Below are 26,009 nucleotides of genomic sequence, written 5' to 3' on the forward strand. Positions count from 1 at the left end.
TTGCAGACACAGCTTTTGTGCAAGTTGAATGCTCTCGTAACCGGTAGTAGGGATGCCAGCTCCCAGCAGGAGTACTCAAAGCAAGGGTGATAAAGTGTGAGATCCTTGCACCAGGTTGCCATCAGCCTTCCTGAAGCAGTAATCAAGGACATACCGAAGAACTTCCTAACCTTGGACAACAGAATCTGCTACCCACCCCAGACCCTTCCTGTCTGCCAATGGCAAATGGCAGTATTCTGGAAAAAGTAAATCAGTAGCCTTTCGCTAATAAGGACCTTATTGAATGTCTAAGGATAGTGTCCAACCTCCCTCACATCGTGTCTGGGTCCCCACCCTCTACTGACAGGAATGCAGTCAATCTGGTTTCTATATCTGAAGAAGATGTAGCCACCCTCCATCTTGTGCCACACGTAACCAGGGACCATCCTGAGTGACTCCTGCTTCTGCCAGTACACAGATTTTTACTGATCACGGAGTCTTATAAACATATATGTGCTATACATACACACTCTCAACAAGCAGAAGGATTTGGGGCTCATATTAAACCGGAACTGTACATGAGTGGTGTCATTAAAATGCACTTTCCTCTGACATATAAAAAATGGTTGTTCAAGACTAAGGATTCACAAAACTTGGACCGAGCTTGACGATTCTGGCTGGTATCTCCCTGAGAGTTAACGGAGATTAAGATTTATTTCACCTAGAATGGAGAATATAACACACAGACAACTCAATATCTTGTTCAGTTCTGCAAGTTTTTCCATTTTTGTGGGAACAAACGGACCAAAATCTGCACCATTTCAGTTGTGGCACTTTTTTACATTGCCCAGCAGGCCTCGAAAAATCCACTTGCAATGGCCGAGTGAGATTTTATCAGGTCGAGCCATTTGTAGCCTTTACTTGTCAGTGCTGGCAAGTTAACTTAAGCTGTAAATAGCATATGTTCTGCTCATTGAGAAAGTGAATGAGCAATAAAGATGCCTTTAAAATATTATTTTGGTCTTGTCACATTTGCTGTCTGTTCAAGGGCAGAGGTCAAATGTCAGTTTGTCTTTTTACTAATTGTTGCTTATCCATTCCTGGAAAATTGTGTTTACTTTTTCTTTCTGTCCTAGTTAGTGTTTTTTGTCAAGTGAGTTGTCTGACAATAATTGTGAAACAAAAGGCTGTAAAATGTCAGGTTTTTTCCCGAACACAACATTTAAACAGCTTGTAAAGGAATCGTGCAAGTATTTCAAAAATATATCTTGAATTATGAAATAACTTTATTTTTGTAAGTCAGAAGTGTGATGCAAACAAAGATGTACATGGCAGCAAAACAAATCAGAACACTTTACTTGTGATGTGCAAATGACAAATATTTGCAGAAACTCGATTTCCAGACATTGTACACTATATAGTTTTAAAACACTTGGCAGTGGGAAATTATGTGGCCGTTTCAAAGTAAAATCTGCTGAGTGCAAATGACAATGTGCTGCTACTTTAAGCTTTATTTATTTATTAAAAGTAACCATTTTAAACATGATTTGAGAAACATAGCTGCGTTAATGAACTGAGACAAGTCAGTAGCAGTCATGTGTTTCCTATATGTGGCTAGATTTGTATTGTACATGGAGCAAAAGTTTACTCTATTAAATCAAACAAAAAAGTTTTCTGAAAAGCAGACATGCTGAACTCGCATATTTGAAGGTGCTCGCATATGCGATAAAGAAGAAACTGATGACTCAGTGAATTAAAGTACTTGCCCAGGATCACATAATTTGAAATCAGTTTATGGGTAAAGAGCATTATAATTAGATCCAGCAGATTATTTAAGCCACTAGACTTGCGTGTCTAGTAAAATTTGTAGGATTTTTTTAGGCCTGCCAGGGATTAATGAGGCAGTGGTGAGAGGGCAGTGTTTCTTTTACTTCAGCTCGGGAGAAGACTTTTCTCCTCGCCCCATGCTGAAACATGAGGGCAGGTGGGTGCTAGGTACAGTAACTGCTTAAGAGTCTCTGGGTCTGGTGTCTCTGGGCCTGGAATTATCAGTTCCAGAGATTGATGATTTGATAATATTGGGACCTTTAAGGAAAATGTTGGGCAAAGCCCTGGGAAGCTACAGCTAACTCAGTCACAAGCGTACTCAAATGTGCCGCCTTTTACCTATTAAAAGCTGTGCCTGTGTACGTTGACAACTTTTTTTTCCATTTTCCCTTGTGGAATTTATTTTGCTTCTGGAGAAATCCTCTTGCCATACACTCCATCCAACTTATTTTAAAGCCTGCAAACTGAATTGAACCTGTTATTTAGGCATACATCCCCTAACATTTTGGTGATGGGAATTTACCTGCAGATGTTCGTTGAATGTCCTCAAACTTCTGAGTTTGCGGGTGTGAACCAATCTTTGTAGCTGGAAATACCTAGGGCAGACACAAACCCTGCTCTTAAGAGAGGATTTGGCAACACAACATTTCTGACACACTGGCAATATCTGCTGTGGTGAGACCCATTCTGGTGTGCACATTCACACCATTCCTCAGTCTGAGAATCTGGAATGGAAACTTAAAATCTTAAATTAAGGTATTTGTACAGCTAGGTGGAATTTAGATACCGAAATTCAATTGTGAGTCAAGTTTGTTGTAAATACTAAGAGTGAGAAAAATGCTCAGAGGAAAGCGATCATTGCTGAATTATTTTTATAGGTAAAATGTACAGGATATCTTGATTCTTGTTACTATTATTCTTTAAAATATAAAGGAGTACCATGGCAAGGTATCATAACCACAACCACACTTAGTCCACATAGCACAGTTTTGACTTAAGCATGATATATTGTTTCCTGTTTCAGTCAGCTATACAACCAACTTGGAGCTTCAAAAAATCACCAACTGGTGATTGTTTCCAAGGAGCGATACTGGAGGAAGGTGAAATGTGGCAGGCACCGTGTAGGGGTGGGCAATTATTTGTAAGGTCTGTTGCTTTGTGAAATAATCTGGATCTCTTACTACTGAGCGAATGACTTAGTCTTAGTGCAATGGGCACGTCAATTCAACGCAGCATCCCGTGTTAAAATAAGACGGTCAGCCATCCTCGATGGACTCTCACTATTTCAGGTAGCTGCCATCAGAGAAAAGAAATGGATCAGTGCCCGTACTACTCGTGACCTATTTTAGCTTTTGTAAAGGGGCATGCTTTTGAATTTGCCAGGGGACATACAGACGCCCTCATTCCGCCCTGAAGGCCCTCCTGCCTGCTTCTCCTGTCGGCTTTCGTACATGACTGCTGTCCTGCCACCTTTATAGCAGTGACGTTTCGCGTTACATGTACACCAGCCTAAAATCCTGGAAATTTGAAAGTGTTACACCTGTCATCCGATGACATCGTTTTTTACATTCAGCTGATCAAACAATTTCTTTGTTATGTCATAAACATTTTGTGTTATATAAACAATTTTTTTTGGTATGTGTACATATTATAAACAACAATAACTACCATGTGAATCTGCCACCATAAACCTTTGAAGGACGCTTGATGACATCTGCAGTCTCTATCTGACGGGATTCTTGTTCATTACAGGTAGAGGCAGTTAGTACATCTGTACAAGATTCCAGTGTCCTGGTACAACGGAGCACCCTGGACCTTATACTTTTCTGCTTCCCCTTCCATATGAGTCAGGTGAGAATTGATTGCAAGCAGGTTTACAAATGACCACGCCTCTAAGCTTTTTTTGTTGCCTATAATACATTTGTGTTGGCAGAACGGGCCATTATTATGTTTTTTAATTGTACAATCTGTTTTTTTAATTGTTTATAGATTTTTTCTCAAGCTGAAATGCCACCCTAATACTTAAATATACTATATATTTTTCAGCTTGATACGAGTCGGGAAAAATGCATGCCACTCAATGTAATAGTATATTTTTATAAACATTTTTATATTTCTCCACTTTACGTTTTCTAAAATAATATAAGTAGAAAGTCAGTACCAGCTCATTCTGCTCCTTTTAAATTCACAGAACATGAAAGGATATACAGTATTTGTTGTGACCATTTAAATGTGATATTGTTTATAAATTGAAATAATGAAAATGTTATCAATTTTAGGATTAGAGTTTGTGTCACTTCAGTTGCACACATCATATTATTGTCATTTTACCTGAAAATAAATTGTTCACTGAATTTTTTTAGAGTGAAACGTAACCTTCAGCGTCAAATTCTCGAGTAAGGTTCTCCAATCTAGCATTCCCTTTATCTGCCTACTCATCCATGGTGGTTCACTAGCATGGTATTTTCTCTTATTTAGGCAACTCGTCCTGATATGATCAGAATCTTGTCGGCAGCCCTCCACGTTGTTTTGCGCAGAGACATGTCTTTGAACCGGAGACTGTATGCCTGGCTTCTGGGTAAGCTTTTAACTAATCTCAACCATGAAAATTAATTAATTGTTCTCACACAGCATAAATCAAAGTGCATTTTAAGTCAACAGTGCTGATCTGCACAGGGTGGAAGCAATCATGAAAATACAAGCTTGGTAGGTGGCAAACTAGCAAAATATATGTCCAAACTTTTCTCTCTGCTGCCGTTCAGTGCTTTGAAACTGTGACCCTAAGACGTGGTATATACAACACGCACTTGCGAAGTCAACAGGCATAATTTTGATGTGCTAATGTGGGGAGAAGCAGCAGGAGAGGTACGAGAGTGCTATAGCATCCCAGATGCAGTTCAATGCAAGCATGGAGTGCAAGTAAATTGATACATCTGAACACCCAATAGCAATAGGCGAGAGATGAATAGTCCACTATCCCAAGCCAAAACATAATTGAACATTCTCATTCCAACGCCTGAAAAAGACTGTCCGAGAAAGCCATTGGTTGAAGTTAGGGACCCAAAGCCTACTCTTTATATTGATAATAGATCTGTTTCATAGCTGTGCCGTGAATACCTAGACCTAAAACTGCATCACACAAAATATTAGGTGTGAAAACTAGAAGACAGCAAAGTGTTTTGGTGAGTCCCATGCAGAAGCAGTGACATAACGGAGAGGGAGTGTAGAGATTGCACATTCAAAAGAAAACCGATGTTAGAGGAAATGTGAGATCGCTTCCTCATTCTGAGTTGGAGCCTAATGGGAAAGAAATGCATGAAAGCAGCGCAAGACCGCCACAGACAGCAGTGTGTGATGCACTGAAACATACAAACATTGCGATGAGCAGTAAAGAGCTAATGCAATGGGAATTGTTAAGACATGAGAGAATGTGAGAACTGAGAACACAAATGGGGAAGGGTAGAGATGCGAAAAGATTCAGGGGGTAGGCCGAGAGGTGAGGGATGCAGATGGGCATTAAGTAGTAGTGAAGACAAAATGGTCCAAAAGGAGAAGGTAATTCGGACCACCTGTTTACAAGCTCTGTCAGAGCGAGAAGGAGAGATGATGAAAACCATGTTAAAATCTAGTTTGCAGCGTCAACATTATCGGCGCCATCTTGTCCCTATTTATGCCCATTCGTGCGCGTAAGCGGCAGCCATTTTGAAAGCCATGGCCTCTCTGCCCACTGCCGGTAGCCAGCGCGTCTCTCTCTCTCTCTCTCTCTCTCTCCTGACCTCGCAGGCATCCCCCGCGCGCTGACAGCCCCCGCTCTCACATGCTTGGGTCATAAACCCCTCTCCAGCGTAACCCTGCCTCGGAACCCCATCCTGTTCCCAGCCCAAAACCTCCCTCCATTCCTTTCATGATCCTGTATCCTTTGATAAAACCCCCTTTCCTCTGTGCCCGATTGTCCTGCTTGTTCCCAGGCCGCCACCTGGCCCTGCGGATGCTGTTTATTGCCCCCATACAGTAGGAAGCTCCCCCATCAAAGGATCCAACTGATCAAAGCCCCCACCCCATGAGATCCGATCAACCACATGCATTCCGGGAATCGGCGGAATGCCCAGCTGCGTGACAATCATCACCTGTTGCGATCGGGGTGGGGACTTCTACTGTAAATGTGTGTGGGAACGGGCTTGAAGCGGGGATTCCGAGGATGTCTTTCCGTACATCAAAGTGTTGACAGAGATGTGTTTTATGCAATAAAGCAATAAACTTGTGTATAAGAGGCCAGGCCTCAGAGATGCGGTTAGAGCACCTCGAGAAGATACCCTGTTGTCTGAGTTGACGTGTTCTGCTCCGTTGGAATAAAACTTCTGTTTCCTGCCTTCCAGTCTCCAGCGCCTGCCTCTTTGTTTGATAGATTCGAGTGGTATGAGAGGCGGTTAGCGCCGGGCAATACTGAAAAAGGTTCTTGATCGACATCGGCCCTACCTTTTTCCACAATTGGCGTCCCAAACGTGGGGCCCATCAGTGACACGTGGATCCAGTGGGAGAGGTCCTGACGACAGAGTGAACGACTGCAACGATCGGGAGAGCTCCTGTCCGATAGACCCTCGTCTGACAGCCGATCATCCGAACTTCACTGGTTCCGAACAGACCTCTCTCTCGAGTGATCTATGGTCCTGACTGAGAACCATCAGGAGTGCCGCGACAGTCACGGAGAATAGAGGACGATCGGGCGCTGGATTCGGAAGACAAGAAACTGTCCATGCGGTCCGGGTAAGGTCGTGTAACACGACAAATTGCGAAATGATTGTTTGATTGTTTGGAAAATACTAGTATTACGCTTCGAATTGTTGGTTCTTTTGGAGATTCGCTGTCTGCAAACGGAGAACAGGTTCTCTCTTCCTTTGCAGGTAGTGAAGAGTAGGTAACGCAGACTTTTGTCCCCTTTGTAACCCGTCGTGCCTATTTATTCTCCCCCATTTGATTGTTTGATTGTCCGAACATTGACTGTTCGATATTGGTTCTTTTGAGGTATTCTCTGCCTGCAAATAACGAAAAATAGAAATATTCTGTCTAGTCTTTGCAAGCAGTGATAAGATAGGTAGTGCAGACTTTTGTCCCCATTGTAACCTGTCATGCCTATCTTCTCTCTACTGATTGGTAGTTGGTTTAGCCCGGACCGCTTATTAGAGATGAACCATCCAGCTCCACTGGAAGGCACCCCTAATAAGGACATGTTCATGAAACATGGATTGATCGCCATAGCCTAGAGCAAACTATGGCATAAATATACGAAAAAGGATCAGAAAAGTCAGTGGCCAGGATCCTTCGGTGAAGATAAGATAAGCGCGCTAGAAACAGCCCTTTGTAACAATAAGACAACGCCCACTATGCTTGATAGTCTCGGCATGTGGCGCAAAGAAACGGAACAACGTAAAAAGAGAAACAAAATTAGATTAGAGAGAGAACTACGAAAGGCAGCCCACCTAGCTGCTAGAAAATTAGAAGAAGAAATAAAGGAGAGAGAGGAAGCCAAACGGAAACAAGAGTCCGAAACATCGAGTCAGTGTCCTGTTAGAACACCCTCTACGCTCTATCCTGAATTACCCTCAAAGCAACGAGCCAACAATGATCTTTTATTAGGTCCCCCGATCATCTACATGCCCCCTCCATATGCCCCTTCCCAAGCTTTAGCACAGCACCCGCTGCCCCCAAGCACAGGCGAGAGTAGTACCAGGTCCCCATGGCCTCAGCGCTGGCCGAACCCCTTGTACTAGACACAGCACAAGCAACAATGTTAGATGACCCTGAGGCCAGAAAGACAGATTCCACAAGAACGAACAGGTTAAGCAAAGATGAGCGAGCAAGGATTGACAAGGTAGAAAGGACACTAGTAGAACGAAAGGAGAATGAGGAACACATCATGGATATATTCAACTCATATGCTGGGAGCCACAGACGGCATTTTGTTGTACGACTATGTTATCATGCCCTAAATGCGTATGAGGACCGATATCGAGACAAAGGTCCCGAGAGCCTAACGACTCTGTATAGAAAGGTTGATATCGGGGATGAGGGCGAGTTGATGTGACGGACCTCCTTGTGCGAACGCTTGAGGTTTTCCGCCACCTCACTGAACAAGAATTGGAAGCTAAACCTACGACACCTATAGCGACCGAACCACGAATAGAAAAAGCTAGCACCATGATGCCAATAAGAGAGGCTGCCCCCTACTGGGTCCCCCCACGAGGTCAGGGAACACACGATGACGTCAACCACCAAGTTGCTAGAGGGAGGGTAGTGTATAACTGGGTCTACCAACCATGGGATCGGCAAGATATTCTGACGTTCCGGAAATCTCTGCCCGATTTACGTAAAAACGCCACTGCCTTCTATACCGAACTAGGAACAGCCCTAGGTTCAACGATTATGACTCTAGTTGACATCGATTTGTTCTTCGGGTTATGTCTGCCAGCTGATGTGTGGAAGCAAATCCGGAAAGTCGACCACCTTGAGCTGTTTGGACATACCTGGTCACAACTCGATGGCATAGATAGACAGCGAGAGCCTGGACAGAAGCCCTTGAAATCCATTTTAGGACTCCCAGACAAAATTGTGCAGAAACTGAAGACCCTGATCCCAGAAAAGAAAGTGGACTGGTCGATAGTAACGGCCTGTCGTCAGAAACCCCAGGAAGACGTATCCGAATTCTTCTCCCGGTTTGAAACGGTGTTCGCCGATTACAGCGGCCAAGACATGACCACGGCAACCGGACACCATCTGTTTGTCCAGAATTATGTCAAAGGTCTGTCGCAGGAGGTCTCTCAGAAACTGCAGGCCAGCGAGAGTAGTTGGGCAGCCTCCAAACCCACAGCTATCCTCCAGATGGCCCAATATTACGAGCATCAGAAAAACGAAAACGATAGGGCGACTGAGAAAAAGAAAAAGGACTTGAAGGAAAGGGTGATGATTACACAGTTGCAAGGGGTGACTGTAGGTCGAGAGCAGTACAAGGGGAATTACCAGACGAATGCCCCTAGGAATCCACCCCCTAAAGACCGTTCTCCCGCACCCTATGTTGGACGCAAAGATATTAGCGAAGACCAGTGTGCATTCTGCAAGGGATTCGGCCACTGGAAATCCCAGTGTCCACATCTGTTGGAGATGAATAAGAATAGGGACCCCAAAGACGTAGCGGGTGGACGAGAAATAAAGGACAGGGACGAGGGTCCACGAACGATACGAATAACGACAGATCAGGCAGACCGAACACATTTGACCGTCCCCGACAGAACCAGTACCAACAGTCTGACTGTGACGACGCCCACGACTTCGCATAGGACTACCTAGGGCAAGGGAGGGATCCAGTCGAGCTCTATGTTGACCAGCAAGGTCCTTATGTCACCGCTAAGGTCCTGGGTACGAAGTCTCCATTTCTGGTAGACACTGGCGCGACACGTAGTGCGTTATCTAAACGACTGATTCCAAGGGCACCCTTGTCTGGCTCACTTGTAACATCGATAGGTTTCGATGGGACGCCCTCCACTAACCCCTTTGTCCACACCGATCTCCTTTGACCTAGAAAATAACATCACTGACACAACGTTTTTGCTTTCCTCCAATACCTCTGACGCCATTATGGGACTTGACTTGCTAAAGCATTTCCGAGCCACTATTAGGTGTTCGCAAGATGGAGTTTGGGTCTTCCTGTACGACAACCCGGCTCTGCTCAGACTTTGTCCTTCCCGACGCATGTTCTCCATCACTGACGCTGACTCATCCCTAACTTGACACTCTACCTCCGTATCTGTGGGCCAAAACTGACTCAGACGTAGGACGCATGATGATCGACCCGGTGCACATAACTGTTCGACAGGACGCAATACTCCCGAAACTTCCCCAATATCGGATATCGCCCGAGGGCGAGAAGGCATTGGTAAAGATTATTCAGACCCTGATAGACGCAGGAGTGGTCGAGGAAGTAGTTAGCAATGTTTGCAACAGCCCTATCCTACCCATCATTAATGAAGCAAGGAGTGTGAGATTAGAAAGCGTACCGCTTAATCATCGACCTACGAGAGGTCAACAAAGTAGTTGTACCTCAGTACCCCGTGGTCTCAGACATCACCACTATTCTGATCCTGATTCCTTCCACTGCCACAACCTTCACTGTAATTGATCTAAAGAACGCCTTCTTCTCTATCCCCATCCATCCAGATAGCCGATACCTCTTTGGTTTCACCCAAAAGTCCCGCTCGTATAGATTCTGTCGAGCACCCCAAGGCTACACTGAAAGTCCCAGCATCTACAGTCAGGCCCTCAAGAGACAACTGGACGCAGTCCAGTTACCAGACCGAGTGGTGTTGATACAGTACGTCGATGATATCCTTTTGGCGGCCGACACCACTCCACTTGCAGTCTCAGCCACCATCCAACTCCTGCACTTCCTTGCGGAAAATGGCCACAAGGTCTCCAAAAAGAAGCTGCAATTCTGCCAACCCCAGGTCACTTACCTAGGCCACCTCTTGTCCAAAGACGGAAGGAAACTTACTCCCGACCGAATCTAGACCATTCTAGAAACCCCTGTCCCTAAGACTCAGAAACCAGTCCGCTCCCTACTAGGCCTCACTTCCTTCTGCCGACAGTGGTTGCCAAATTTCCGCCTCATCGTGAAACCACTGCTTTCTCTGCTGACTAAAGATGTTCCCTTCCCACTCCCTTGGACCCCTGAGTGCCAATCCTCCTTTATAAAACTACGAGATGCCCTTTGCTCGGCCCCTGTCCTAGGAACCCCCGATTACACGAAGCCCTTCTCCCTCTACACTCACGAAAGGGAGGGATGTGCTTTGTCTGTCTTGACCCAGTCCATTGGCCCAAAGTAACGACCATACGCTTACTTCTCTGTCACTCTTGACCCCGTAGCCAGAGCTTTGCCTGCCTTCCTTCGAGCTGTAGCTGCCGCTGCTATCTCTATCCGACAAAGTGAGGGGATCGTGCTCTCGAACTCCCTCACGGTGCTAGTACCCCATGCAGTTGACACCCTCCTGAACCAAACCAAGACGCAACACCTGACGAGCGCACGACTGACTGGATACGAGTTGACTCTGCTTGCACCCCACATCACCCTGAAGAGATGCACCACACTGAACCCAGCGACTTTGGTACCCCTACCAGAGAATGATCCCAATGTGTCCCCTGTACATGACTGCGTGACTCTCACGGAAGAACAGACTAGGAGTAGGTTTGACCTCAGAGACACAACCTTCCCAGACCCTGACGGAGAGCTATGGGTGGACGGCTCTTGCATCAAACTCCCCGATGGCACCACCTCAGCTGCTTATGCAGTTACCACTGCCTGAACTGTAGTAGAGACAGCCCGCATCGCACAACGATCTGCACAGGCAGCAGAACTGATCGCCCTCACACGAGCATGTATCCTGGCAGCAGGAACCACAGCAAACATTTACACCGACAGCCAGTACGCCTTCGGGGTGGTTCACCATTTTGGGCTCCTTTGGAAAGAGAGGGGATTCCTGACCTCACATGGCACCCCCATCTTACACGGAGATCTAGTCTCCGCCCTAACTGAAGCTGTCCTTCTTCCCAAACAACTTGCAGTCATAAAATGCCAAGCACACAAAAAGGTGACAGACATCATTGGACAGGGGAATGCACTAGCCGACCTCACTGCCCGAACCACAGCTGAGAATAGGACAACGACACGCATGTACGTGACCAGGTCACAAGCAGAGAAATGGACAGACGCTAGGGAAACTATTAAGGACATACAAATGGCCAGCTCACAACACAAATTGACTGAATGGGCACGGGTGGGACTGAAAGACGATGAAGGTTGCTGGCGAAACAAAAGACAAGAACAAATGGTTGCTACCCGACTCATACCTGATCCCTATACTGACCATGGCACACTCCCCTGCACACATAGGATCAACCCCCATGACCGAGCTTGTCTCCAGAGTTTGGCACAATGACAAGATCGCAGACTCCGCCAAACGTCTGGTCCAACAATGCTTGATATGTTTGCAACACAACCCTGGGAAAGGAACTGTAGTACCCCGGGGAGGGTTTGGGGTTCCCAATCACCCGTTTGAAGTCCTGCAGATGGACTACATCCAGCTATAAAGATGCCAAGGCCTGAAGTATGTACTTGTTGTAGTGTGCGCATTTAGCAAGTGGGTGGAAGCCTATCCAACCCGTGACAACACTGCCATTGCTACTGCAAAAGTACTACTGAAAGAATTCTTCCCTCGTTACGGCCTTTGTCGAGTTTTGTAGAGCGACAATGGCCCCCACTTCGTAGCTGAAGTTATCCAACTCATCTTGAAGGGGTTGGGTGTAAAACAAAAGTTCCACGCAGTCTTCCACCCCCAATCTGCTGGACTAGTTGAACGACATAACGCCACCATGAAACTAAAGTTAGCTAAAATAGTGGCTACCACAGGACTGAAATGGCCAGACGCTCTCCCACTGGCATTGCTCTCAATGCGTTCCACCCCCACCAAACACCACTTGACACCATACGAGGTCGTTTTCGGCCGGCCCATGAGCGTCTGGTCTGCACCAAAACCGACTTCCATTCACGACGTCCCAGACGTCCTAATGTCTGATTACTTGTATAAATTGACAGAAACACTGTCTGTTATCCACCAACAGGTGCTGCATGCCATTCCCGATGCTTCCAGGGGTCCCGGGCACACCATCCAACCTGGGGATTTCGTGCTGATCCGGAACTTCCAGCGCGCAAACAGTCTGGAACCCCGGTGGACGGGCCCCTGGCAAGTCTTAATCACCACCCGAACAGCTGTTCGAGTGGAAGGGAAGAGCAATTGGGTGCATGCACACCATTGCAAGAAGATGTCCTCGACCCTGACGACGACCGAAGACGTGGCCACCCAAGAGGAGCTCCTGAACAAAGATGGACCATCCCTGAACTGCTATCCCGATACAGAGACACTCGAATTGGGAAAATATCCCGACCCCACTGTGCCATCCAGAGAAGGGTATAACCTGCGACGAAAGGAGGGAGCTTCGGCTAAGCAGACCACTAACTAAGTTGTAATTCTCAGAGCGGTGGCCTAACACTACAAAGGCTGTCATTAGAGAAAGCTAGATGAAGTTTGTGGTTCTGCCCGCTACCGAGCTCCCTTGAAGATGATGGAAGCGCCCGATAAGAAGATGATGGAAGCGCCCAATAAGAAGATGATGGAAGCAACCAGACCTCCGAAGATTAGCTACAGAAATTCAAAGACTGACAAAATCCACAGTTCAAAGACTATTGCACTTTTTATCGCCCTTCTCTTTTGCCTCCTCCTCATGACCACCCTCTGGATTGTGGAAGAAAGCGCACCAGCTCGTGAGACATTCCTGACCACTGCACAGCCTACCACAATGAAGGAACATCATCTGATTTCTCTTTCACCCCAACTCCGAGAAAGACGGAAGGAGTTTTGGAACAACTCCTTCATGCAACTGCTGCACCAGCACAATCTTGCCACCAATGCCACCAACTGCTGGATCTGTGGGTTGCTACCCCACGCCACTGGACATTCTATACCCTTCATCCCTTCACCCTTCTCAATTCACGGCTCCTGCCTTGCTTGGCTGATCCTCTTACAAGAGAGCTATAGGGATAATGCCACCTCCAGCAGAACTATGACACATTTCTTTCATGAGGTTTGGCAGAACAAAACGAAGAAAACTGCTGCACACTTCTGCCCACAGACCTCCAACGACTCTATCCACCTGGACATCCCTGTCAAAGAACGGATTGAAATGCAGGTGTTTAACAATCCGACCAGACCCACCTTTTCCTACCTCCGGAAACGAACAGCTGCCACCCTGACTGTGGCCCTATCCGTCATCAACGTCACAGGCCTTATGTGCATTGAAGGGCTTGGGACACAACTGGTAGGCCGCAGCGCTTGCCGCACCATCAGAACTTTGGACTCTATTGATATACCCTCTTTTGTCTCCTCCTCGAACATGTACTTTGTTTGTGGTACAAAGGCTTACACCTGGCTCCCCAAAGGCTGGGGGGGGCACTTGTTACATTACCTTCATCCTTCCTCCGACCTATGTGGCTCCAGCAAATCACCACAGACAAAAACGAGCCAAGGACATTGAACAAGCCGACTCCACCGGAGCACAGTTCCTCGATGCAATGAAGGGACTTGTTCCACTCTGGGGCCTGATGGCGAACAGCCGTGCCATCCGACATTTGACCCAGGCAGTTGAAACAACGATGAACATTACAGCTGGCATCCTCACGAACAATACAGCCGAGCTTCAAGCGGTCCGCCTGGTGGCTCTCCAGAACCGCCTTGTTCTAGACGTGGTTCAAGCGGATCGCGGAGGAGCATGCCGCATCATTGGGTTCAGCTGCTGCACATATATACCGGACAATTCACCCACAGTATACAAAGCCATCGAACATCTCCACAGACTTTCCTCAGAAGTTCACCAGGAATAAGAAGAATGGTCGCTTGGTGGATGGTTCTGGAGTACTATAAAGAACTGGGGGTGGAGATTATTTACAATTATACTGATACCTCTTGTTGTGATATGTGGGTTCTGCCTGGGGATCCATTGCCTGCCACCTCTGTGTTCACTATGCGCAAACTGTATCTGCCCTAAAACTCTGGACTTCGAAAAAGAATGCATGAGAGCATTATACAATGTTGAGGTTAGGAACTTGATGAAAATAGATATAGATTAGACAAGCTGGCTAGATATGTTGAAAAGGGAGGACTGTTAAAATCTAGTTTGCAGCGTCCACATTATCGGCGCCATCTTGTCCCTATTTATGCCCATTCGTGCGCGTAAGCGGCAGCCATTTTGAAAGCCATGGCCTCTCTGCCCACTGCCGGTAGCCAGCGCGTCTCTCTCTCTCTCTCTCTCTCCTGACCTCGCAGGCATCCCCCGCGCGCTGACAGCCCCCGCTCTCACATGCTTGGGCCATAAACCCATCTCCAGCGCAACCCTGCCTTGGAACCCCATCCTGTTCCCAGCCCAACACCTCCCTCCATTCCTTTCATGATCCCGTATCCTTTGATAAAACCCCCTTTCCTCTGTGCCCGATTGTCCTGCTTGTTCCCAGGCCGCCACCTGGCCCTGCGGATGCTGTTTATTGCCCCCATACAGTAGGAAGCTCCCCCATCAAAGGATCCAACTGATCAAAGCCCCCACCCCATGAGATCCGATCAACCACATGCATTCCGGGAATCGGCGGAATGCCCAGCTGCGTGACAATCATCACCTGTTGTGACCGGGGTGGGGACTTCTACTGTAAATGTGTGTGGGAACAGGCTTGAAGCGGGGATTCCAAGGATGTCTTTCCGTACATCAAAGTGTTGACAGAGATGTGTTTTATGCAATAAAGCAATAAACTTGTGTATAAGAGGCCAGGCCTCAGAGATGCGGTTATAGCACCTCGAGAAGATACCCTGTTGTCTGAGTTGACGTGTTCTGCTCCGTCGGAATAAAACTTCTGTTTCCTGCCTTCCAGTCTCCAGCGCCTGCCTCTTTGTTTGATAGATTCAAGTGGTATGAGAGGCGGTTAGCGCCGTGCAATACTGAAAAAGGTTCTCGATCGACATCGGCCCTACCTTTTTCCACAACCACAGTGAGATCTGGTTGCAAAGAAAAACAAGGTAGGGAGCAGGGAGAATAGAGGAAACAAAAGAGTTTGAATATGGAAATAAACAAAGATGAGATGGGTAGAGAAATGTTGAGCTCAGGAAAAGTGAGCATCTAGCAAGGGAGTAACAACATGAATAAAAGGGGGTGAGAATGTGATTCCTTTAGGAATTAATACATGTAGGCAGGAGAAGGGCATGGTCAACAGGGAAGAAGATAAAGAGGAATATAAAGATATTTGTATGGAAGCACGGTAGAGGGAAAGACCGCTGCAAGGGTAAAGCAATGAGGGAAAACATAAATAAATGTAAAGCTGCTTACCAGACGATGCAACAGGATAAGACTCCCCTTTGTGACAAATTAAGGTATCAATGGGAAATAGGGATCATTGCCCGTGGGCTCTTCCTCAATCGCATAATGGTGGCTCATCCTTATGGGCTTCAGGGCTCTGCCCTTCTTTTTTTTAGGTCCGTTTGTAGGTCTGGCTTGACAATGCAGATTTCACTAGACCTTATGTAATCTACAAAACAGGAGCTTTCAGAGTACTACTGAGAGGGGCTTGAACTCTACCCTCATGTTGGTTGCATGTGAGGTAATTTAGTTTCGACTCCATTTTGTATTCCGTCGCCATTTTGTGTTGCTCTCACTCAGGCAGCTTGGAAAACCAAGTGTTTTTGCCCTTTGTACTGCTAGGTGTCAAATAACCCCCCCTTCCTTGTTGTGAAGCCAATTCCAGGAAATTGCCAAACTAACTAATCCTTCTTTAGAATGACTAATCCTTGTCCCAACTATCTGTTGGCCTTCAGTTTTCTTTCCCTGCCTTATCTTATCTGTTGGCCTTCGGTATTCTTTCCCTGCATTATCCTATTTCTCAAGTTGTCCTTTGAAGCACACAAACACGTCCTACCATTACTGATTGACCTATAGGTGCTGTCATTGATTGACTTATGGGGTTGGGCAAGAACACGTCTCAAGGGGGATGTTCTGGTTACATGGTGCCTTGTTTTGAATGTTTTCCTATTGGCTAATATTTGGTGCATGGGGAGTATTTTTCTGTGGGTGTATATGGTTATAAAAGACGGTGAGCCATGGAGTGAAGAGGCAGTCTCCTGAGAACCTACTATTGGTGTACTTCTGGGACAACTGTGCATAGCTGCAGCTAATAAATTTGGTTTTCTACGCTAACAGAGTATTCCGTGTCTCTGTACAACAAGGCAGGTGAACTCGGAGATTTCAGGCGTGCCCAGCGCCGCCAGGCCCTTCTAGGCCCGGTTCTTCACACGGAGTACAGGATTTGAATGGACCAAAGTGGTGCGCGTCCAATTTAAAGAGTGCTTATATTTCACTTTTTGACTTGTGGCAAAGCTTATACTCAATACGGAAGGACTAAGTTGGTTATGGTGGCAAGTCAGTGACAATCGATAAAGAAATGTTTAGATATTGGCAGGAATCTGACATATGTTAACATTAATCCCGTTAAGGGCGGAATGGTATTACTCAGTATGAAATCCTGCAGAGAAGGATTTTGGTCCAAGGAATCTCACGGATTACTGTAGTAGGCATGGGTTCTGTTGTTGGTTACACCCTTGTAACAGATTGTGGGAATTAAGAATCTGCTCTGTGAGGATACTTTTTAAGCCCTCTTGGGACAAATAGTGTTTTGCCTAGCCAACTGTAAGTTTGCATACCTTTGTAATTTTATGATTGTAGGTCTGATTTAGAGTTTGGCAAACGTGTTATTCCGTCCGAAACGGGACGGATATCACATTTGCCTTATTACACATGCATTATATTCAATGTCACTTGTGATGAGGCGTCCTACAAGCTCTAAATCAGGCCCCTATGTGCTTGATGGTTGTCTTATGAAAACTCTTTGCTCAATACAGTAGTCCTGAGTTGTAATGATCATTAACCAATGATAACAGCTACTGACTCGAAGGGTTCACTAGGAAAAACGATTTCAGATGCTATACTTAATTATGAAAAGTTATCTATTTTGTTTTCCTCTCATTTGTAGCCTTTGGTAACATCTCCATATCTGTCTATCTTCATTTTGTTGACTTCTTTAAGGTTCAGGTGGCTTCATTATTTTAATGTAATATCGGCGTTTGGTGTTACTGGAGACCCGAAAGATGTTTCTTTTTTCTTCTAATGAAATGTCTGAGTCTGGTAACATTCTGTGAATCTATCTTGAAGAAGTCACTGATTTGGCACAGACAAGTGAGGTGTTTTTGGGAGCATAACTTTCTGCCTTTCTTAAAATTCAATACCAATATCTGAACGAAGAAGTAAATGATTCCATTAATCCCAACCATTGTGCACTGTTCAATCATAGCTCTTGTTCTGGTCTGAAGATAGAAATTCTTAGTTTGGTATTCCTCTCCTTATTTTGAGTGATCACTACAAGAGAGAATCGAGTGAGAGAAAGCCTCCGGTGCAAGCACTTAAGGTTGCCCCATGCCCTCCCTGGTGGACGACAGGTTCACATTGCAGTGGATGTCAACGGGTTGTCCACTGCACTGTTGGGGATAAAACTAGGTCTTTTGGTTTTGCCTGTGCTTGTTTATTTTTCTAGGTGAGATGCCCTCAATAAAAAGGGCATGCCCAAGTGTGGGTCGTCTCTTTGCTGTACCTCAATGATGAGGTCTAACATAGCTGAAACTGATCTAGCATTGCTTGTGGTTCTCTTTATGGGCCCTCATCTTAGCCATTGATGCTGGACTTTTCCTGTTGGATTTGCATATGGTTAGACCCTCTCTGTAGGGCTGCATTGAGCAAAAAAGAACAATGGACTAAATTCATCTCATAGTAATGATCAGTTGTTGAGATTAATTCAAGCATTCCAGTCATCTTTTTAAAAAAAAGGAAATTCTCAGTGATTTACAATTGTGGTCACTGCCATGATCCATGTGGTTATAGTGTTGTTACTGCTGTTTCAGAAGTATTGCCGCTGGCGTTGTTCCTGCCCTGGTCGCTGTTATGGTTGATGCTATGGTCCTTGTTGTAGTTATTGTAGTGGCCACTGTTCTTGTTACTGACGTGGTAGCAGACGTGGTCACTGCCCAGTTCCCTGCTGTCAAACAGCTGTAGACCACCTACAGGCCAACTGCTAATGAGATGTACAAGGTGTTTGGTGTGAACCCAATTGTGAGGTGGGTTCAGGACACCACCTTTAAAGTTTCCAGCTGTTACAATTGGAGCGCAATAAGCCAAGATAGCCCAAGGACACGTGAACCAGTTTCCATATCCCCATTTGAATTTCATTGGAGGTACCTCATTATTGCTCACTGCTGCAGAGGAAAACACCCCTTTTACTGTCCACCCCCCTGTACCTCCTGCTGTTGCACCACAAGCTACAACAGCTGCGGTGTCATTGACCGGTAAATAGCATGGCTAGAACATCACCCTGCCGGGAGCAGGGCCCAATACAGCGTGGCATGATGCACTGGAAATTTTGTTCATCTGGAGTGGGATGCTGGGCAGTGCATATTGCAGTGAGCAGAGCCAAGCCAATGTTGTATGCTTCCTCCCTCGCCCCCCAGGAGTGATTGTGTAATGTATTGTTTTCACTGCTGCCTGGCTTCTCCCAGACCAGCCACACCTGCAAGTGCATTATGACAGCAGTGGGTCGTGTGAGTGTTGCATTGTGTTGGTTTATCTAGTGCATATGCATGGTGCTGTTCTGTGCAGATAAGAGTGCTCTTTGGGGCATGGTATGGTATGGGTATTTATTTAGCACTTACTACCTCTGGTGAATCACTGAAGCACGTTGTGGATGAGGAGCACGCTACTTTCTGGGAGCCCAGTGTGAGTAATTTAACCATGCACAAAGGTTTCAGTTTGTCATGAAGAGGTCTGTCACGTAGAAAGCAATTCAGGTGATTGCTCATACCGTCGTAGAATGATCATGCAAGCAGTCATACAAGTTGGGTAGCTGCATTCTAGCAAAAGTACTACAAATGTAATGCTTTATCAAGTCTTCCAGGAAGTGACATAACCCCAGACCCTGATAATAAAATGGAGTAATCTCATGAGTGAAAGAATCCTAGCTTCTAGCACCAGCACTAATCCATCAGAAACTGTGTATACATGTAAGTGTTATTTCGATAGCATAAACCATGCGAAAAGGCAGCAGAGCATCGTACAGGGTATAGAGCAAACATAAAGTCAACGAGTGATAGGAGAGGTTGTTGTTTTCTTTGGACTATTATACATTGTGATGTAGTGTTCCTTAAATAGATTATTCTTAAGCTGTTTCCTAAGTTTGGAGGAGAGTTGGGGGCATATAGATAGAGACAGGGACTTTAATGTTCTAGATCCTGGGTGCATAGTGCAAAAGGTCTTCTGTCTCGGTTTTTCCTTTTTTTACACTATTTAGTTTGCAGTCTGATTGTGACCTGGCTGCGGGTGTGGCGAAAATCATCGGAGATGGTGAGCTTGTCTGCAAGATGTGAGGTGCTGTTTGGGTTGACTTTGCAAATGACACAGCTGGTTGTAATGATGGTGTGGACAGGCAAAGGGAGCTAATGGTCCAGATGCAGATAATGTTATCATATTTCTTTACCCCTGGATGAGACATATTATGGTATGTGGGATGCCCAGAAGGGGGCCAATGTGGAGTCTTGGATGCCATGGATCAGAGCCTTATCACCATCCAGATGCAGAGTATGAGAGCTTGAACAGCATTTCTAAAGTCTCTGGAAGAAACAGGTTCACATTCTTTAGAAGAGAAACCTCTTACGAAGCTGTCTTTGTTCTTTGTCATTGTGTTCCTTGAGGGTGAGGTTGGTTCTAAGCCATTAAGGTTCATTTAATTAAACCGTGTTTGCACTTGTTGTTCATTGAAAATACCAGGACTTCTGTCTTAGTTGAGTTGAGCTTCAGATAGTTGCTGGACGTCCAGGTCTGGTTGATGTACAGGCAGTGTCTGAGGCACTGAATGTCTGAAACCAAGGAGACTTTAAAGTACCGCTGTGTATCATAAGCTTATTGGTGAATCTTGATACTGTTCTCTGTGAGTAGACCACATGTAGAGGTTGAAGTTTACAGGCCACAGTATAGAAGTATAGAATCCTGGGGTACTCCACAGGTGATGGGGTTTGTTTGGGACCTGGAGGTGCTCACGTGAGCAAACTGATGTCTCCTGGAAGGGCAGGAGGAGAACCAGTGAAGGAGAATGCTGGTGAACCCCATTCCAGACTTTAGGGTTCAATGGTTGACTGAGTCAAAGACATCGGAGAGGTTGTGCAATATTGGAAGGCAGGGGTCATCTTCATCTGTTGTTAGGAGGGCATCATCTACAATATGTAAGGTTGTGGCAGTCGCCATGCTGCAGCATAATTTGAAGCCAGACTTGTGCAGGAGATGGATAGCATTATTGTGGTCTTAGAATTAAACCTAGAAGGCTTTTTTCAGTGATCCTTGCAGTGAGTGGTAGATGTGTAATGTAATTTGCTGAGACTTGGCAAGGTCATTTGGGTCTAGTGTAGATTTCTTTAGGAGTGGAAGTATTGGGCCTGTCTTGAGAGCTTCTGAGAAGATGCCTTGAGTGAGGGAGGCATTGACAATAGTAAATAAGAGTGAGAGAGTGTTCTTCAAGGGAGCTTTAATGAAGAACAAGGCAAAACATAATTTTCTCAAGATGTAGCTTTGAATAGTGAATATGCTGCAAGATCTGCAAAAGACAAGGCTTTGAATGTTGAACAACTTCAAGGTGCTGGCGGAAGGGTGTGCATAAGAGATGAAGTATGCTTCATGTTATTGATGTGCTGTTGAATCTTCTGTATTTTATCCACTAATCAAGAGGCATTGCACTTTTCTGTGGCATTGAGATGATGCTGTGCTTGATTGCCTTGAAACACTTTTTGTTTATGCTGGTTACTTCATTGATAGTGTTGGTAAAGTACTTCATTCTAGCTGATTTGATGACCTGTCTGCATGTTGCGTGGAGGACCTTTAGTATCATGAGATCATTGGGAGTTCTGTTTTTCTTCCATTTTCTTTCCTGGTTTCTTATGGATGGATGGCTAATTATCAGCAATGTCTTTAGAGAACTAGGGTGCCGAAGGCTGTGATTTTAAATTGTGGTATGGATGTTCACATAGTTTTCCCGAAATGTGTTGACGTTGTTCAGAAGGATATTGGCGTAGAGTGAGAGATTAGTTCAAGCACTAGATTGTCTATTGAGAAAGTTGTCTACCCACAATTAATATATTCATATGCCTGGCAGCAATGCAAACCTACCAGGAAATAGTAGATGGAGTCAACACATTAGCGATAAGCGCCTAGACCCTGGGGCACTGCTAAGCTGAGAAGAGATATCATGAAGTCTAGTAGAGGGACTCAGACAACAAGGTAATGATCTTTGTTTTAACTCAATTTGCATTGAATTAATAGGTTGATGCAGTAGTCGACTGAGGTGGCATTTAATAGTCTCTGTAGGAAGAGGAGTGTGTTAGGTAAAGTGAAGAGTTAGCGAGGGAATAAGAGGTGAAAGATCAGCAGTCAGTCCAAAAGGGCAGTTGAGGCTGTTGACTAATGTTCAGCTTGTGACATTCGCCCATTTGCAATATGGACAGATTTCAAACTTTTTTTGCTAGAGGCAATCGAGAAGCAACAGAGGAATCCCTTATGGCTTGCATTAGTAACAGGCAGCCAGGAAAAGTGCCAAATAAAGTCTCCGGGAGAAACAGAAGAGAAGCACATGGCATATGCTAGTTAACAACAGCTGAATAAAAGGACCTAGTCGGAGGGAGACCCCGGGCATAGAACCAGGAATATAACCAGGAATCCTGGGTTTGGGTGAGATACCATCTCATGCACAGTTTGTAAGCACTTTGAAAAAAACTGTGAAAACATTATTTGACCCCCTCTTGAGCATTCTTAATAGTATTGATACCTCTTTGAGGATCCTGATTGGTTAAAATGTGTCTAGTCTAACCAAAGGAACTAAAAAAGTACCGGATCCAGAAACTTTACCATCTCTGCAAACGTATTTGCCCCTCCAGAGGCAGAATATGTCAGATTATCAGCAAGCATCCTGCCAACTAGCCAAATATACGTATGATAAAACTTTGGTCTGTTCGTCCCAAATCGGAGCAATCGGAGATCAAACCCCGGAAGAAAGTAGGGGATTATCATCAATTGCAATTGGGTCAAACACTGTAGAGAGCGGTGAGCCATTTTCTAAATGATACCAGAAAAAGGGAAGAAATACTAACAGAGTTCTTCACCTTCCACCGGAAGCAACTCTATTGCTCATTGTGCTTAAAAGTGTTCCACCATTACAGCCTGAAAGGTAGGAAGATATGTTACAATTAAAGGACAAAACTGTGCACTGGCTCGCAAGAACCTCAAAATGACCAAACTGTGAGGAACTAGTTAGGAATATAAATAAAGTTGAGCGAGTGTCATGGATAGGCTCACAATATGAGGCTGATGTTGGTGATTGTGTTATCATTAATTAAAAAAAATATATACTTGGCTAATTCTCTTATGGAAAGACTATCAAGGTCTACAACTTCAAGGGGTTCCATTATGGATGTACCCTAGGTTATTTTTATGAACCACATACCGAGGTCTCACCATGTTGACTTGTGTGTAAAGCAGCCTTTGTCATTGCAACTTTTAATTGTTTCTCTCCTTTGGAACAAGTAGAATGACTACACTGTTGGGGTTCTAGAACCACCCTGAATACTGAAGGTAGTTTAGAAATGCCTATGGCCAATGCTATTGTGAATGATGAAACTCCAATTATGTTGGAACCAGAAATGGTCGTTAATTTGACACCTCTAAACATAGCTCAGAGGTCTGTGGAAGATTGCTGGGAAAGTGATTATGCAAGTAGACAAGGCGTGTCTGCTAGAAATAATTCTATTGCACTTGGGTGCTTGTTTTGGGACTTCGCAGGTCTATTGAACAAGATGAGGGATGAGGCTTGGCTCCACCTTGTGAAAGGTTATAGCATTATATGTCTTCAAGAAACCTGGGCTAGGGAAATAGTCCATATTTATAGATATTTATCCATTTATACCCTGGCAGGTGCGGCAGTGTGTGGTCACCTTAAGGGGTGTTTACTTACCCTGTTGGCAACTACTTTAGCTGACATGGTGGGCAAGACTCACCTTGAATCCCCGCATTTCCAAATGATCAACATTTTATACGAATAGAATGTAACATTAGTCATCGTTTGTTTTTTATCATAATAATTTTAGCAAACATCTAATGGATCTCAATATGGATTTTATTCTCCTCTGGAGGAAGATTTATTTGGAAATTATGCCTCTTGTCTATGCAGTCTGCATGTAGCCTGGGGCGGGACAAAGGATGGAGACTGTCATTTTGAGCATAACCCTTGTGGGAAAATTCTCTCTGTTTTTAACAATAGATCTCAGTAAACAGGTGGCATCGTACCAGTTGCTTATATGGGATGAGGCCAGGGTAGCCTAATTGATTTCATTGTTCCTTCTTAATACTATAAACCGAAATCAGTGGATTTCACTATTCTTAAGGTGTGTTTTAGTGACCACTTTCCTTTAGCTATATTTTTTAAGACCCAGTTATAAATGGTTTAACAGCAATTGTTCACGTTCTGATAGTAATCTCATTATGTCTTTGGAACAAAAACCCAGGGATAACTCAGCTCTGAGACATTCTCGATATGAATATAAACAGGCAAATCTGATAGAGACATCTAGCCGCAGATTATTTACCTTTGAACTTCCAAGCATCGGGCTGGATCCGGAAGATTTTTCTCAGCATTACTCCTGTGCGCCAGTTGATGGAGTCGGTCGACTCTGCATGGCATTGTGGTGTTTGTCGTCCGCATCGTCAATATAACCGCCACTCAGGCACCTTGACGTCAGTTCTTTTCTGTCCTGGCCATCCGTGCCGATACATTGAAGAGAGCTACCCCCTGTAATTCTTTGACAGACTTTTTTTCGACTTTTTGTCGACGTCGTTGGTGTGTAGGTTTTCAATGTCAAGCAAGAAGACTTCAGGATTCAAACCGTGCGGCGCCTATCGCCGCGCCATGTCGGTCATGGATCCCCATTTGGTTTGTCTTTGGTGCCTGGAGCGCGACCAGGATACAAAGTCGTGCTTCGACTGCCAAGCCATGGCACAGAATGGTTTGAGGGAGTGGTCCCTAAAGCTTCTCGTGGCCCGCACCACGGAGGTCACCTCGTCGGTGTCGATCCTGGTCCAAGTCTTGGTCTAGACGAAGTTCCGGGCACTTCTCCAGTGAATCAAAGTCCTCTTCGTCAAAGTCAGGTAAGCGGCATCACAAGAAGAACAAGAAGTCGAAGTAGGCTTTGACTTCACCCTGCCCGTCTCGCAACAAGACATGGACTGGTATGAGGAATTAAGTGATGTCAGTGGTCTGGACATCTCCTCAGACTCTGGCATGCTTTCCCCTCCTAACCTGGCTACGGAGGAGGCACCATCTTTTACCATGGTGGTACGTTGGGTGGAGGAGGTCCTCGACCTGCAGCTTCCTACATTCCTACAGTGGCAGTCAAGGTAAATGTCTTCACAGAGGTCCTGCAGCCTAGGGTCTCGAATTCGGAACCCCTACTGCCTTTCAATTCTGGGGACATGGTCCAATCCCAGCTCAGTGGCTGTTGTGAATAGGACAATCGCCAGCCGGCATCCTCCGCACTGGGTGACCCAACTTTCCTCACCACCCACCCCACCCCCAAAGCTTTGTGGTCCAAGCTTCCACTTCTCATGGTGCATCCCTTCCGCACCCATGGACAGGGAATCTAAGAGGCTGGTAAACTTCGGGAAGAAAATGTCTTCTTCTGCCAGCCTAGCATTACGGTAGGTGAACAACCGCATGCCTCTTGTGCTCTTAGTCCTATTCCATGTGGGATACGGTGGCACTAGTGCTGCCCAGAGCCTCAGAGGAGGACCGGGCTCTACTCTCCCAAGCTATATCGGATGGGAGGGACGCAGCTAAGTTCGCTATCAGCCACGACATTGGACACGAAGGACTCTCAAGGTAGGGTGATTTTCACGATGGTGGTGGTTCTCCTGGCTGAGAACATCTGGTTTTTCGGGGGATGTCCAGGCCAACCTCGTGGACATGCCCTTTGATGGCTCCCTTCTCTTCGGAGACAAGGCGGATGCTACCCTTGAGTCCTTTAAAGACTTGCGGGCCACGGTCAAGTCTTGGGCCTCACTACCGCCCCCAGGGCTTCAGCCAATTTTTGCTCCTTTTGTGGCTAAGGAAGGGCATAGCATCAGCACAACCCTTCCCAGGCCAAAGGTCTCCACAAGTTCAGCAACCTCTGCGGGGCCATGGACTCGGTTCACCCCGGCCTAGTGGGTCAGGAAACCAGAAGCTGAGAAAAGCCACCATTCCCTCCTCCTCCGCAAAACCGTCCTAGTCCGTTCCCCCTGGATCATTCCCAGCCAGTCTGTGGCATAATACACCATCATCTTCACCACTGGCAAAACATTACATCGGACAGGAAGCAAATAGTCCGAAGGGGCTACTCCCTCCCCTTCGAGACCACCCCTCTTTCTATGCCTCCAGTGTACGATCGGCTGACGAA

At 45.7% G+C, this 26,009-nt stretch overlaps 1 protein-coding gene across 2 annotated transcripts in view; it reads left to right on the forward strand.

Moving 5' to 3' along the window:
* The window catches only part of DOP1A (DOP1 leucine zipper like protein A), a 1,079,867-nt gene that overhangs the window by 217,947 nt on the left and 835,911 nt on the right, over nt 1-26,009 (forward strand). For both annotated transcript variants that reach the window (XM_086926553.1, XM_086926552.1), the window contains exons 6-7: nt 3,559-3,657; nt 4,285-4,384. In XM_086926553.1, coding sequence (XP_086782679.1) covers nt 3,559-3,657; nt 4,285-4,384 — 199 coding nt within the window. The remainder of the gene's footprint in view (nt 1-3,558; nt 3,658-4,284; nt 4,385-26,009) is intronic.

This window comes from Lissotriton vulgaris, chromosome 6 (genome assembly GCF_964263255.1).
Source record: "Lissotriton vulgaris chromosome 6, aLisVul1.2, whole genome shotgun sequence".
Lineage (NCBI taxonomy): Eukaryota > Metazoa > Chordata > Amphibia > Caudata > Salamandridae > Lissotriton > Lissotriton vulgaris.